At 43.6% G+C, this 14,652-nt stretch overlaps 1 protein-coding gene across 50 annotated transcripts in view; it reads left to right on the forward strand.

The window, feature by feature from the left end:
- SORBS1 (sorbin and SH3 domain containing 1) overlaps window positions 1-14,652 on the forward strand; it is a 74,985-nt gene that overhangs the window by 49,638 nt on the left and 10,695 nt on the right. For 20 of the 50 annotated variants that reach the window (XM_069019404.1, XM_069019400.1, XM_069019412.1 and 17 more), the window contains 9 exons: window positions 16-191; window positions 4,054-4,142; window positions 5,702-5,869; window positions 7,330-7,376; window positions 8,873-8,987; window positions 9,095-9,220; window positions 10,261-10,455; window positions 12,362-13,090; window positions 14,380-14,496. In XM_069019404.1, coding sequence (XP_068875505.1) covers window positions 16-191; window positions 4,054-4,142; window positions 5,702-5,869; window positions 7,330-7,376; window positions 8,873-8,987; window positions 9,095-9,220; window positions 10,261-10,455; window positions 12,362-13,090; window positions 14,380-14,496 — 1,762 coding nt within the window. The remainder of the gene's footprint in view (window positions 1-15; window positions 192-4,053; window positions 4,143-5,701; window positions 5,870-7,329; window positions 7,377-8,872; window positions 8,988-9,094; window positions 9,221-10,260; window positions 10,456-12,361; window positions 13,091-14,379; window positions 14,497-14,652) is intronic. The other 30 variants (XM_069019428.1, XM_069019430.1, XM_069019448.1 and 27 more) reach the window with 7 other exon arrangements.

A 14,652-nucleotide genomic window follows, 5' to 3' on the forward strand; every position in this document is an offset into this window, starting at 1 on the left:
TTTTGTGTATTCCAGCTCCACCTATTCACCCAACTACCATGCAGTGAAGAGGGAGTCAGAGTTAGCTCTGGGGGACCCTGCTGCCTTGGAGAATGAAAGGCAGATTTACAAGAGTGTGCTGGAAGGTGGAGATATCCCATTCCAGGGGCTGAGTGGTCTCAAGCGACCTTCGAGCTCTGCTTCCACAAAAGGTAGGTGGTTAGAGCACTAACCTCTTCTCCATTCTGCACAGTGTTAAAAGCCAGGTGATATGGGGTGAACTGTTGCAGGTTTAGAGTCCTATTCAAGCCAGTTGAGATTTTTGCTGTCCTTCCTCTTTCCTATTCCCAGTGTTCTCTCCTTTTTTCTCTCAGACCACACTGGCCAATATTTTTCATGATGCCTTTAACTGATCCAGGTTCCTCTTCTCATGAGAGACCAGCTCCCTCCATCCAGCACCTCAGCCACACCCCACACCCTCATGTTCTTCCTCAAGGCTGCTTAGGCTGGCCTTGCTATCCATCTGTTCCAACTGCCTTGCCATTCTAGAGCCCTTCCCTGCCTTTTCTGTTCTTCCCGCAGCAGTATCTTAGCAGACCACACCAGTCTGCTGGCCTGGCTACCCCGGTGTAGCTGGTACCACACAGCCTCCTGCCTGCCAGGGGTGTGCAGAGAATGCACTGACACTGAACCCACTCACACTGAACCAGCAATTGCTGGCTGAACCAGCCCTGCAGGCTCCAGGAATGTGAGCCAGAAGAGACTGATCTCCTCCTCTTCCCTCCCCCTATTGCAGACTCTCTAAAAGACACAAGGAAGAGCATGACTCCCATCAGGGAATTGTACTGGGGAATGTATCTCTGAGCCAACTTCAACCTAAAAATGGCTTGAGATGGGGAGAGGACTGGAGAAGGAATGTGCTGGGTTTCTGAACTGCTCTCCCTAAAAATAGTACATCACACCAAAAAGGTCTCTCTGTCTCCATCTTCCAGCTGTTTTTCAGCATTTTGTCAGGCCTGTAGGGCAGGGAGTCAAACTGGATCTGAACAAAAAAAATCTGTTCAAACAGTTATTATTCCCCAAACTGCAATTGAACCTGAATGGTTATTTTGACATTTGAATTTGAACTCAAATCAGAAACAGACCTAAAAACTGCTGTCTAAGCTGAAACCAAACTTAATATTTAATCCTATTAAAAAAAATATATCATGTCCTGGTTTGACTCCTTGAATTTTAAAGCAACCATGGCCAACCACATTGTCTGAAGGACACTCAGCTTATTCCTAGTATGGGGAATCTCTAAGCAGGCATCTCTTGGGCAAGGTCAGCTGTGTGGTGTGCTTGTGCTAGCACAGTCAGCCTCTGATTGTTTTCTCCCTCCCAGGAATAAACTGTTTGGCAAGCACTGTGCTGAGACAATAGTAGGTGTGATTACAGGCTTGGTATTAAGCCATTTTGCAATGTTAGTGCCTCTGCATTCTTGCTGACACCCTGATCCTGCCCAGAGTTCAGCTGCTCTTTTCCATGGTGCCACAGCTTCCCTGGAAGCTCATGATGCTTAGCACTTTTTAGGAGGGTACCTTAAAAGTGCTCCAGATTTGCTTCTGGCCAAGCCTCTCATTTTAGAAACGGTAGCAGCACTTCACCTATTCCTGTAAGCGTGGCTTGTTTTGCAATTTCTTCCTGCTTTTTTATATGTTTTGGAATTTTGTTTCTTTAAGGTGCATTTTATGAAATCCAAGCATGTTCTTTCTCCTTTCTCAATAGCTTTCTAGCACTTAAGCTAACAGGTTGTATTTATTTTATTCTGCATGCTTACCAGTGGATCGTAAAGGTGGGAATGCTCATATGACTGCACCCTCTTCAGTTAATAGCCGAACCTTTAACGCTAGTCATACCGGTATGTTAGGTCACGCATGTAAACATAAGAAGCCCTTATCAGCTGCCAAAGCCTGCATTACTGAAATCCTTCCTTCTAAATTCAAACCCAAACTAGCAGCTCCAGCTGTTCTTGTGCAAGACAAGACGGGTATCTTGCTGTCTCATGAGAAAGCTCAAAGCTGCGAAAACCTTCGTAGCTCCACTGCCTTGCTTGATAATAAAAAGGCTTTCATGGTAGACATAGGGGAAAGCATAGAAAACATCTTGATGAAGTCGAAGCAAGAGTACGCCATCAAATCTGGCAGTACCATGAGCCTGCAGGAGTATGGCATCAGCTCTAGGAAAGGCTACCTGTTCCCTGCCTCCAGAAAGAATGGTATGGAGTTTACAACGCTCTATAAAGACATGCACCAGATCAACCGGTCCAGGATCCATTTGGACACAGTCTCCTCCTGCAGCGTGAAGGATATTGCATCTCAGTTTGAGAATGAAGCAAAGGACAGGATGGAGCACAGTCTTAGTCGAGAGGATTCAGAGCAGATCCCCAAAGACACCGTTTCCTCCCGTATCAGTGCCTTTGAGCAGCTGATCCAGAGATCCCGATCAATGCCCTCACTTGACTTTTCTATTGGGCTAAACAAACCCACCACTTCTCTTCAGTCTAAAACTTTGCTGAGTGCTGCATACTCTGCAGAGATTCTTCTGGATTTGTCAAAAGCACACCAAGAAGAGAAGGATGTTGCCAGCTTTGCAGATAAATCCTCCCGCTCCTGCAGCAATGTGGAGGACACAGCTTCGGATGTCAGTGATGTCATCCCTATGGACACACTTTCAGCTTGCACTGATGAGATAGATCTTCTCTCCAATGCCTCCAATGACAGTGGCAGCAGCAGCAGCAACCTCAATGGGCCTCAGAAGCATAAAATCAACAGATGCAAAGGCGCATGCCCAGCTTCCTACACCAGGTTCACTACCATCCGAAGGCATGAACAACAGCAGGCCTCCAGGAGCCCTGATTCCAAAGGGGATGTCTATGGGGATAGGCACGTGCTCCCCAGAAATGTCTACCTAATGAGCCCACTCCCGTTCCGATTGAAAAAGCCCTTCCAACGCAAATCCTGCAGAACTCCATCCCCAGACTGCCTGGCAAGCCTGGCAGTGCCCAGCCCTGAGAACCCTGACGACCCCATACAGCTGCAGGGGAGTGTAGGAAACAAGAGTCACCACTCCCAGCACCAACCTTGCTCCAGAAGCGGGCCTCTTGCTCCCAGGCGCCGGTCCTCCTTTGACATTGTGGAGAGGCTTAGCTACTTCCCCACCATGGGATCTAGCCAGGATAGCTTCACAGGCCAGGCTGGCACTCCTGACTCCTTAAACAATGGGAACCCTGTTTCATATGCCCTCTATCACAGCCTGGACACAAACAACAACCCGCAAAGTGAACTTGGGACGTACCTAGGAGGTGGTTTTTGTGTTCTTTACCAGTGTCCCTTTATTTGTCTTCTTTCTTCCATTCTCCTCCTCTTTTCTTCCACAACCCTTGCATTTTTACGTCCCACCTTTACATTCCCTGACTCTCTGGCTTTTTCCCCTAGTGTGTCTAATGTCCTTTACGTGTCTTGCTGAGCAGTTTTGTTCAGGGCTTGTTAACAGCTGCACTTCTGAGAAACGATTTCCGCTGCGTTTCTAATCACATCAGGTTCAGTTTATCTCTGAAGCAGCTCTGGGGATGCAAGAATCTCAACATGAGATATTTCTAGTCCTGTATCATTTACACACGTGGGAATTATAAACCAAACGCAGATGATTTGCTTTAAGGAGTAGTTTCTCAAGGTCTAGTTGTGTACGTGTGTGTGTGTGTGTGTGTGTGTGTATTAAACTTTTCTCAACAGTAAAATGCCAAATCATACTTTGATGGCACTTTGATTCTTCCCAAAGTCCTTCTATGTCTTTACACTTTCCTGTATCATTATTTTCTCCCTGTTCTTGGATCTTTGTTCACATGTACAGCCCAAAAGGGAAAAAAATGAAAATGGATAAATTATCAACATCTGATTGGCAATTTGGTCAATGGCAATTGAGAATCCTTACTGTCATAACGGAAACAAAGTGTTTAAAAATACCTATTTTTTTCCTTTCTGGTTATGCTAGATAAATCCATGTGTATTTTAACTTCCTTATGTTGTTTTGAAGTAGATTCAGAATCACCAAGGCATTTTGCACCAGTTGATTACATGGAAACTCCAGAAGAAATTATCCGCAGGCGGCATGATGATAAAGAGGTAATGCCCTCCTTTGTGGACTAATAACAGTGTAGCAGCTCCACATACGAGAAATACAGCATTTAGCCTTATATAAGGACGTCTTGTATGTCCATGGCTGTGTGTCCTGGAAGTTAGAGTAACAAGCAGTAACTAGTATGTTTTACTTTCAATACTCTCTGCCACTGATTTGCTGTATAATGTGTATAGTCCAGTTCAGCTTGTTTCAAATAAACCTGATAGTTCTTATCAGTTGCACAAAATTACATATAGGGGCTTTAAATAATATAAGAAGTTGGGAAATGTGTGGGAGATGTGCTACAACTCCCCAGTACTTGCAGAAAAAGATTGGTAATCTGTAATTGTTCTTTATGCAAGCCACTTGAGTCAGTATTAGTCAAACTAGTGAAAACCATATTTTTCCTGTGGGGGTCCTCAAGTCTTGAGCAGCAAGTGTAAAATGTTTTAAGCTATCAGAAAGTGGGAGGTTTTCCCCCAGTGCAAACTAGAATTCTTTATGGTGTCTGAAGTTTTTGTTGACAGAATGCAGCAGTCCTTTTTGAAATGTCTGGGCAACACTGGGACAAGCTGAAATAATAGGAAAGCCATACCGACTTTTCAGACTGAGTGTATTCAAGCTGGGTTAAAGAAGTTATAAAATGATTGCTTTCCTGGAAGATGGAATTAATTTCCCCTGCCTGGGGGGAAAAAAAGTTTTACTTTTAGTGTTAACATTCTGAGTTCAGATAATGTTTATGTGTGCTCTGAAATATGGTAAAATCTGTTCTTAATTCTTATGTGAAAAATGTTTTTTTGCTGTCTTCTCCTGTGAAAGTTAGTACTTTCCCCACTTCCAAAAATCCATCATGAAAACTTGTGTAAGATCAAAAACCTGAATTCAGTAAGACTTTCTGGTTTCAAATTAATTACCACATAGCTGAACTTACAGTCAGCTTACAGCTTACAGTCAGTCCCAGAAGGTGAAAGAATCCTTCTGCCTTGATACCCAAGAATGCATGTTTCCATTAATGTGCCAGAGACTTTAGAAATCCAAATTAATTCTTAGATGTTTATTTACTTTATTTTACAAAGTGTGTTACATGAGCCCAAAAGAAATATGGGAGAACCTGAATACGGTTAGGCACTCTCCCAAGCTCCTTGCAAGGCTTAGGAGAATTTGGTGCCTCGGAACTTACCAGTGGGGCTGATTCAGGTCTCTTGGAAGTCAATGAGAGAAACTCCTTTTTGGTTGAAGGGGATTTGGATCAGCTCTGCATTATCAGCAATCTTTTTAGAAGCTCCTAGGACCTGCCCAAAACTTAGAAAAAGTCCTCATTGACTTCCATCAGCTTTGGATCAGATCCTCTGTATGAGCTGGATTTCAGTTATGCCATAATGATGATGTATCTTCTGTGTAAAATGAAAGGGCATTGTGTAGTTAGTAGAAACAGTATTTGATACTGAACTGTAAAGCCCCAGCTATTTGCAGGGACCTCAGGAATTTTAAGTCACATTTATGGCAGCTTTTGAATGCCTTTAACTAGATGATTTATTGCCCATTTTATGCAATTTTATGGCAGAAACTTTTAGAGGACCAGAGACGGCTTAAACGTGAGCAAGAAGAAGCTGATATTGCCGCTAGAAGGCACACAGGGGTTATTCCAACGCACCATCAGTTTATCACTAATGAGCGATTTGGGGATCTCCTAAATGTAGACGATACAGCAAAGAGGAAATCTGGGTCAGAGGTCTGTTTTAGTTACCTCAGTCTGCTGCTTGACCCAAAGCAATAATTGCCTCTCACAATGTTGCGCTTTAGGCCGACATTAGCTCTTCAGAGAATGTCGTTTGTTGTTTTTTTTTTCCACCTTCCCCTTTCCCATTCTGGCTTCATTTAGATCTGCTTTGACTCTTATGCCTGGTAAATTAATTGATATCTCTATACCAAGCTGCATATATTAAAGCATGCCTGCTGAGAATTGCTGGTGCACACCTGTGATGCATGCCTTTAAATATCAGCTACATAGTCAGTCAAAGGCCTTCTACATCTTTTGCATCATATTGCTACATTGTCTTCTTGTCTGTGCCTTATGCTTAGAAACTTCATGTCTTGATCCTGACCATGCGGCTGTCACATAGGTTTTTTTAGAAATACATTGTTTCTTCTCTTGAAAAATGCTTAATGTCCTTTAGAAACAATCAGAAAACAGTCTGAGCATGTTTCACTGTGTACAACCTGGTTGGACTTTCTGAAAGAGACAAAGGAGGAGGTACATATTTTTCCCAGGAGCCCAAGGCACTTTTCTGGAGCGCTGGATGCTAGTCCAGGTGTTGTGGCCAAATGCCTTTCCTACCTCACATGGATTGCTGCTGAGCTCTTGACAGCCGCTCTGTTTCCCCAGAGGTGCTGCACTGTGGTGCACCACCACTGTGGTGGTGGGTGAGGTGCTCACCATGTGGATGGAGTACACCTGTCTGCCCTTCAGTTTCAAATGCTCTAGAGCCTCATGAATGTGATTGCTTCTTATTTTATGCTCTGTTACCAACATGACTTTAAAATTGTCTGAATAGTTTGTGGCCATTAGAAAATCGGCCATTAGAAAATCAGCCAAGTAAACCTTTAGAGCCTAGGCCTGCTGTCAACATCCATTTTGGCTCTTTAGCCACTGAAGACTTTTTTTAGATATATCCTTAATTTATTTGTATTTCCTCTTCACCTTTGTCTCTTTCTTACCAATTGATACAGAGTACATGGGTCACATTGCAGTATTCAGCAGGGCCAGGTAATAATCAATAAGAGCCACATCAAATAATATCCTAATGTTTTTCCCAGCTAATAAATTTTGCTTTTCCATTCAAATGTCAAGAGAAATTTGGTCCTGGAGCCCCAGTAACTGTAGTTACTGGAGCAGCTTTCATTCATCAGGGTTAGTCACATTTAAAAGTTGACTGCTGTTAAATCCATTTCCTGTAGAGCTCCTAATTACGGCTATACCAGAAGCTGGCACTTTGTGTCCTGGTGGGAGATGCCCACACAGCATATGTGGACTGTAATACCAGTTGCACACAAGCTTGTAGCAGAATACCTGCATACAATTTCCTCCCCATGCTAATGTTAGCTATAGAAGAGTTTGAGTGATTTTCCCCAGAAGAGGGTTGAAAACCTAATTATTATTTTAATATATTGATTTTCTTTTTTGATCTTCAGATGAGACCTGCTAGAGCCAAGTTTGACTTTAAAGCACAGACGCTAAAGTGAGTACAACTTGTTACTCCTACCTGGAGTGTTCTTCCTCTGCTTTTTCCCCTAGGATGCAGCATTTTTGAAGTGTCATGTACTTGGATTCATGTTTTGGGATGTCTTTCCAGCGACTCAAAGCAAAATTGTCCATAGTAAGTCAGGGAAAAGTAATATGAACCTTGCAGGTCACAGCATCTAAAAGACCTTTAGGAAAATGTTTTCTTTCTCAGTGCATCTCTATCCCACATGATTTTTAGGACAAACTTGCATTCTTTACTGCAACAAGTGAGTGCTCTACCTGGTGGGTGGTTGGAACCACAGGAGAAGAACATCCTTTTCACTGTACAAAGCATAGCCCAAGGGCAGAAGGGACTTAAACAGATACCTAGCTTTAAGTGTGTGGGCTCCTGACTCAGGATTTTCCTGATTCAGAACATGTAAGTGTGCAGAGTGGTCACTGCTCTCCTGGCATCTATGGATACATCAGCGGATATTTCAGATGTCATTGTTGTACCTCCAAGCCCTGTTGTGGTCCTTTGCGTGAATCCCACGGCACTACTTGTTCTTTTTGGGAAAGACTGCTGTGAAGAGAAGGCCTGGAAAGCCTCTTTCTCTGCATGAGCCTGGAGAAGCTCTCATTGCTAGGGAGAGAAGAAAGAAGAACAGAATTCAGTGAAGGACCTGTTGGCTTTTGTCTCAAGTGCTAATGTCCTGAGAATATTTTTTATGTGTTCTATAGGTGATGATTTGTAATAATTTAAATAGGCTCTCCCCAGCAACTATAATAAAACTGAGGCAGGTTAGGTGTAGCTGTTTTGTCCCTTGAGTAGAATATACCAGGGTGCCAGACAAAAGTAAAGCAGAGCTTGTAAAAATTGTCTTAGAAAAGGCTGTGTTGTTTATCTTCCTCTGGGGACCCAAGTAGTAAGTTTATGAGCCTAGTACAAGCTGGCCACAGTTCTTCAAGCTGCAGACATTCATAATTTTAGCACTAAAGCCTGTCGATGGAAATTCCAATTTTTAGCCCAGTTGAGGTCAGTAGTTGCACAACCACAGGCTGACCATCAGTGTAATCTTTGCAGGATCAACATCGCCATGTGAGGACGCTCTGCTAATCAGCAAACTAGCTCACATTAAAATCGTGTGTCTGTTTGGAAGGCACTTGTGACATGACTGTTGCAAAACAGGAATTGAGGGCTGCTTATCATATCCAACATGGAAAGTTGGCAGTGTCATATTTGGCTCGAGCTTTACCCCATTGCTTCTGGAGCATATGTGGTTATTAGAGCACTCACAGGCTAACTTTTTTGACAGGATGCCCAAAGAGCAAGAGAGGTCTTGCACATCACAATATGAACAGAGTAATCCTCAACATTAGCTTGTGCTTTGGGTGGAGCATGATGTGTGTCAACATGCTGATGCAGACCTTGGTACCTAGGGATTGCTGGACGGAAAAAGAGCAAGTCTGTTCTCTGGTGAAGTTCTGATGGAGTGCTTGTGTTGTTAACAGGGAACTTCCTCTGCAAAAAGGAGATATTGTTTACATTTACAAGCAGATTGACCAGAACTGGTTCGAAGGTGAACACCATGGGAGAGTTGGCATCTTCCCACGATCATACATAGAGGTAGCTGCTTTCCTTGCAGGTGTTCTCTTTGTCCACTCCCTTTCTGCCAGAGACCAGTTTATGGGCTTTGTGTGTGAGACTTAGCTGATTCTGTTTGTTCATTCTAGCTCCTTCCACCAGCTGAGAAGGCTCAACCCAAAAAGCCATTACCATTGCAAGTATTGGAATATGGAGATGCTATTGCTAAGTTCAACTTCAATGGGGATACCCAAGTGGAAATGTCCTTCAGAAAGGTAGGACTTCTGTTGTGCTGATGAATTGAATCCAGATATGATGATGGTTTTTAGGACTAGTAACTTGCAATTTCCAAATGAAAGGTCCAATAAGATGAACTCTGTATTCAGGAAGGATTCCTCTTCATCACCCATGTTTTTAATCCACAGTTGTTATGTAGTGCATTGCAGTTATTGTTGCAGGTAGGCTAAATCAAGAAGTGCCAATTGCTTCCTTAGGTCTAATTGAGGAGATACTTTGAGCACAAGTGCTGGAAATCTGGCTCTGCAAGGCAAATTAGATACTTGGTGACAGGTCTCTCGTTGATTAGATTCAGTGGAGGTGCACACAGTTACAAGATAATGATGATTTAGAAAAGAAAGAAACTGGATTCACCTTCCCCATACTACAAGCCAAATCACTGAGCAAGCTAAATTCTGTGGTATTGAAGTGACTGGCTAGACCTGACTGCAGAGTGAAGGTAGGGGAACGGATTGTGTAATGGCTGTTCAGAGCAAAGTCAGCTACGTTTAGATCAAGTAGCAGAATTTCTCCATCTCAATCAGCTTTCTGTTTTGCTGCTCAGATTAGATCTTCTTTGTCTTCTCTTTTAATTATATATGAAGGCGAGGCTTGCAGTGTATATTAAGGATCTGGAAGTCACTTTATTTGTCAGCAAAACAGGAGAGACCATAGAGAGACCTAGGTTAAACTACAGACCTGTGCATACTTTCTGTACACCTCATACCCCTGAGAGTCTCGTGGTCAGCCTGAAACTTCTGGTTTCCATTTTTAACTGGCTTTAGCAAGTAGGGTCTTGAAAATGTGAGCATAACTGAGTCTGCAGACAGACCAAGTCAGCACCAGAAGATCTGCAATTTTTTCCTTCTCTGAACTGAAAAACATAATTCCCACACAGAGTTTAGGGTTAGGATAATTGGAAGTAGGCTGAGAACCACCAATTATTTTAGGTTGGCTGCAGCAAGAATTAAAAATGTAATCTGCTTTGGAATGATGAAACATGTTAAAATCAGAGCTACATTGCTGTTCCTTCCCACAGGGTGAAAGGATCACGTTGATTCGACGAGTGGATGAGAACTGGTATGAAGGAAGAATCTCTGGCACCAGTCGCCAAGGCATCTTCCCTGTCACTTATGTGGAGGTGCTCAAACGGCCAGTGGTCAAGAATGCCATTGACTATCCTGACCCACCAGTGTCCCTCTCCCCCAGCCGCAGCGTGACAGCTTCACCACAGGTATTGGGACTAGATGCAGCCAGGTTCGGCACCTTATAAAACAGAGGGATATTGCCATTCTTGTGCAAGAAGCAATAGCTGAAAAAAAACTTTATTTAAGACTAGAATTTTGTGCCATAAAAGCCACGTGCTCCCTTGCAGTAAGCTGCAACTGCAGGAAAAGGTGATGTTTCATTTACCTGAAAGGTTAATGAACAGATCATTTGGGGATTTGGAGACTCAGCATTTTATCTCTGATGTGTAGCTTGAATCCAGGCCAGGTTGAAAGGGCTGCAATTCACAGCCATGTGATTAAATTTCACTGCCGGAAATGGAATGAATTGGTGATCCAGCTTCTCCTGAATATGTGTTTACACTTCACTCACCTGTTCTGTGATGAGGGGAATTTTATATTATGACTATTAGAAATGTGTCATAGACTGCTATAGTCTGTAAGAGTCATTATGTTGATCCCAGTCAGCTTGAATTAAGCTGTATATCTGCCCCTGTATGATCTAACTCATGACCAAGGTTTTTGGAGACAGGGTCAGGAGAACAGCCTGTATTATTTGAAACTGGTGCTAAAGGAACTCAGGTTTTGAGCACAGGTCAGTCTGGAATCTTCCATGAATATTAGATTCACTATAAACCATACTGCAGTTCAAAGCAGAAATCAAAATGGCCCCAGGTAACTGTATGGGGATCCCAGAATGTTTGCCATGGCAAACTTAGCAGGGAGATAGTGAGTCTCTAAATCCCTTTGTTTTGCTCCCATCCTGCAAATACTCATGCCAGAAGAAGGTCAGCATACATGTCTGGGTCATGGCCATGAGGTTCTGGTGCATCTCCCTCTCAATCGTGGGACCGAAACAAGGCCAAGATTGCAAGAAACATAAGTGAAGAATTGGGATTGGGAGGAAGGGATACAGATATGATACAGAAAGGATGGGAAAAAAATGCCATGACTCATGCCTGTTGTCTGTCTGGATCTTTCCTAAAAGGAGTGTTTTTAGTCTTAGTCACTGTGTAAAGAGGAAAAACTTGTTGCTTGTTTGGGATTCTCAGTCAGAGTGGACCTCAGCTGAGCTTTTCTGTGAGGTTGGCAGTCTCTCCATAGCTATAGCCTATCTTCCACAAGCTCCCTGCAAGCTTCTCCCTTTGATGGAAGGGATCATATCCACCTTTTTTTTGTTTCCTTTGCTATTCTTTTGATTCCTCCCCTAATAAGTCAGTACTCCCCCTAGTTTTTTGCCTGACTTGGCTGAGGACTGAGAAACAGTCTGACCAGTGCTAATGTAGCTGTTCTCTGCATGCTGCTGGTGGTAAAAGCTAAGGGCAGGACTTGGTAGTGTGTTCTGCCCTTATAAACACAGGACCTATTTTAATCACCTGAAGAGCAAACAGCCACAGCTGGCTTTTTTGATCCCTTTCTCCTGCACAGCTTCCACAATGCATGTTTCCCGAGGAGCAGGCATTGCTCATGCTAGAGTTGGATAAAGTCAAAGTTCATTGTAGCAGCAAATTCTGTCTGGATCCACAGTGTGAGTTGCTGGGGCCCCAGGTATTGCTGCCAGGTTGGTCAAATGCTGTATTCTGCCATCATGATGGTGGCTTCACCTGTTCCCTGAGGGACTTAGTGCTTATGGTATGAAGTCAGAGGTCTTCCACAAGGTGTTTTGTGTCTGGAGAAGGCTGGAGAAGGGTATTAGCAGCACAGATACAAACTGGACTCTGTGGTTGGAGTAGCTGTGGACAGCATGTTCTCCAACACGGCACATCATCCGTAGAAAACTTATGCATGTGATCATAGATCTGCTTCTCTCCACACTTGCTCTCTCTCCTTTTACTTTTGCTGGGTTTTGTATTTCCTTTGTTATTTTTTTTGTTCACTTCTTTCTTTTTCTCTCCTGCTTTTGTCTCCTTCAAGTCTCCCAGCTCTGAGCTGCTCCATACTCCAACTCCTCCGCCTTTGCCTTTTGCGCGCCGCGCTTTGTCTCCAGAGGTGCAGGCGGTCACATCTGAGTGGATTGCTCTGACCGTGGGAGTGTCTCCCAGCACCACTCCTGCCATAACTCCTCCATTGCCTCCTCTGCCTGAAGCCTCCCTCTCTCACACTGACTATCTCTCGCCTTCTGCTGCAGCCAGCCCTTCCCCCACAGTCAGCCTCCACCATTCTCATCTCTCTGGCTCCTCGACTCCCAGGTCCATTAAATCCCCATTGCCCTCTTCCTCATCCAGACCTCAATCCTCTGCCCACAGTTTCTACCAGGCCACTCCACAAAGTGAAGAAAAGTTTGTTGACTCCCCTCCTCCCAGCATGGCCTACTCTAACTCCTCGCGCTGGGCAGTGGAGAGCCCCGAAAGCATCCTCGCAGAGCAGCGTGACACCACTGCCAGCCAAGCCTGGCTCCAAAAGACAGGAGAGGGCAGCAGCCACCCCGAGCAGAGTGCTCATGCTGTCCCCAAGATCTCTGCTGAGCGCTGCCTGAAACCATCCCAACTAGACATGCGTGCGAGCCCAGAAAGGAGACCTGTGGGTTCCTCTGAGGACAACCAGTTGTGTCAGGAGCTAATGGCTATTGTTCAGGGAGGTAAAACAGAGAAAAGAGACGTGAGGAAAGGTGATCTGGGAAAGTTTCAAAGCGGGGAAAAGAAGGTACTTCTCCTGCATGTGTGTGTGCTGCTCTGAATCGCTGATTTTTGTTTAACTGGTGGGTTGAGGTTTGTGCTGCTCTGCTGGCAAAGCAGAGCCAGTGGCTGCCACATGTCATTTTGATGATCCTAAGACATTCTTTCAGGGGTCACTAGTGGTATTCACTTGATAGCAGATCAAAAAGTTTTAGAAGGGGCCCAAGAGCAGTGTAGAGAAAATTATTTTAGAATAGACAACACAGGACTGACACAATCAGTCACATCTAGTGAGGTGATTGTCCCTGATAGTGTCTATTACCAGATGTGTCAGATGAAAGCATCACGCAGGCCCCACTGTGTAGAATAGACTATTTCATGCTAATTAGAGATTTTACAGTGTGCAGTGGATCATTGGTTATAGAATTTGTTTTGCTAAAGCCAAGGACCAAAAAGCATTTTAAACATCAGCCTGGCTCCTAGAATCACAAAAGGTGTCCCTGTTCATCCTGGAGCCTGTGGTTTAGTGAACCTTAGTCTGGGATGTGCCTGACTAAGGGAGTCTTGATTGTTATCTATGTGTTGAGAGGAAGTTATTACCTTCACATTTCTAAAATTACGTGAAAGGCTCTAGCTACAAATGAGAATTAGACCTAGTGATGCTTTCCCCCAAGAGTTTTTAGTTATATATAGCTGTATGTTACAGTTAGAGGAAACACAGAAGGAACTCTCCAGTAGCTTCTGCAACGTATCTTCTGCCCTCAGTCTTTGTATAGGATACATGCCTTACTTTGCAGCTCTCTGTTGCCTTGGGGCCCGTTGTAGGGTACAGCTAGTCCAATTACATTACAGCACCCCAGTGCATAGAAGTTTGGAGAATTTGAAATCATAGAATTGTAAGTACTGTCTTGGATGCACTGCAATAGTCTCCATGACATACCCCAACATCTAGCCAATATTAAATAATGAGAAAATAGGGTTTCCAAGATGACATGTTTCACACTGGGAAAACCTATGACAAATAATTTGATTTCTGCTTGAATCATAACCAGAAGTCTACTGGGAGCTGTGTAAAGACTGTACTGTTTACCATCTAGATATATTTTTAGTAGCATTTTTTAGACTTAACCTGCATGTTTAAAGCAGAGTGAGGTGGTCAGCTCAGACAAACCAGGTGGAAACTGCACTTGTCTTTGCATGGAGTTACTGTTGCTGTGTGTGCTTCAAATTTACTGCATAGTAGATGCTCTTATCACTAGCAGTAATGGTGACAAGAGAGTGTGTGCCAAGCTGACCAATTTTTCTTTTCTTCAAAAGACTGCAGACTCAAAAGTATTCTCTTCATCTGCTCCTCTTTTTTCCTCTACCCTCTCTTCCTCTACTGTCACAACACAGCCACCTCCCAGACTTACACGCAGAGTCAATAAGCCACAGGTAATCATCTTTGCTGATTACTCTTCCATTACTTAGAGTTGTTTCCATGCCACACCATTGTTTTGTCATATGCTTATTTAGCCATTCATTGATTACACAGGTGAGATAATTTTCCTCTAATTTAGAATTTTTATTAAAAAAAGAAAATTACTTCCA

Source organism: Aphelocoma coerulescens, chromosome 6 (genome assembly GCF_041296385.1).
Source record: "Aphelocoma coerulescens isolate FSJ_1873_10779 chromosome 6, UR_Acoe_1.0, whole genome shotgun sequence".
NCBI lineage: Eukaryota > Metazoa > Chordata > Aves > Passeriformes > Corvidae > Aphelocoma > Aphelocoma coerulescens.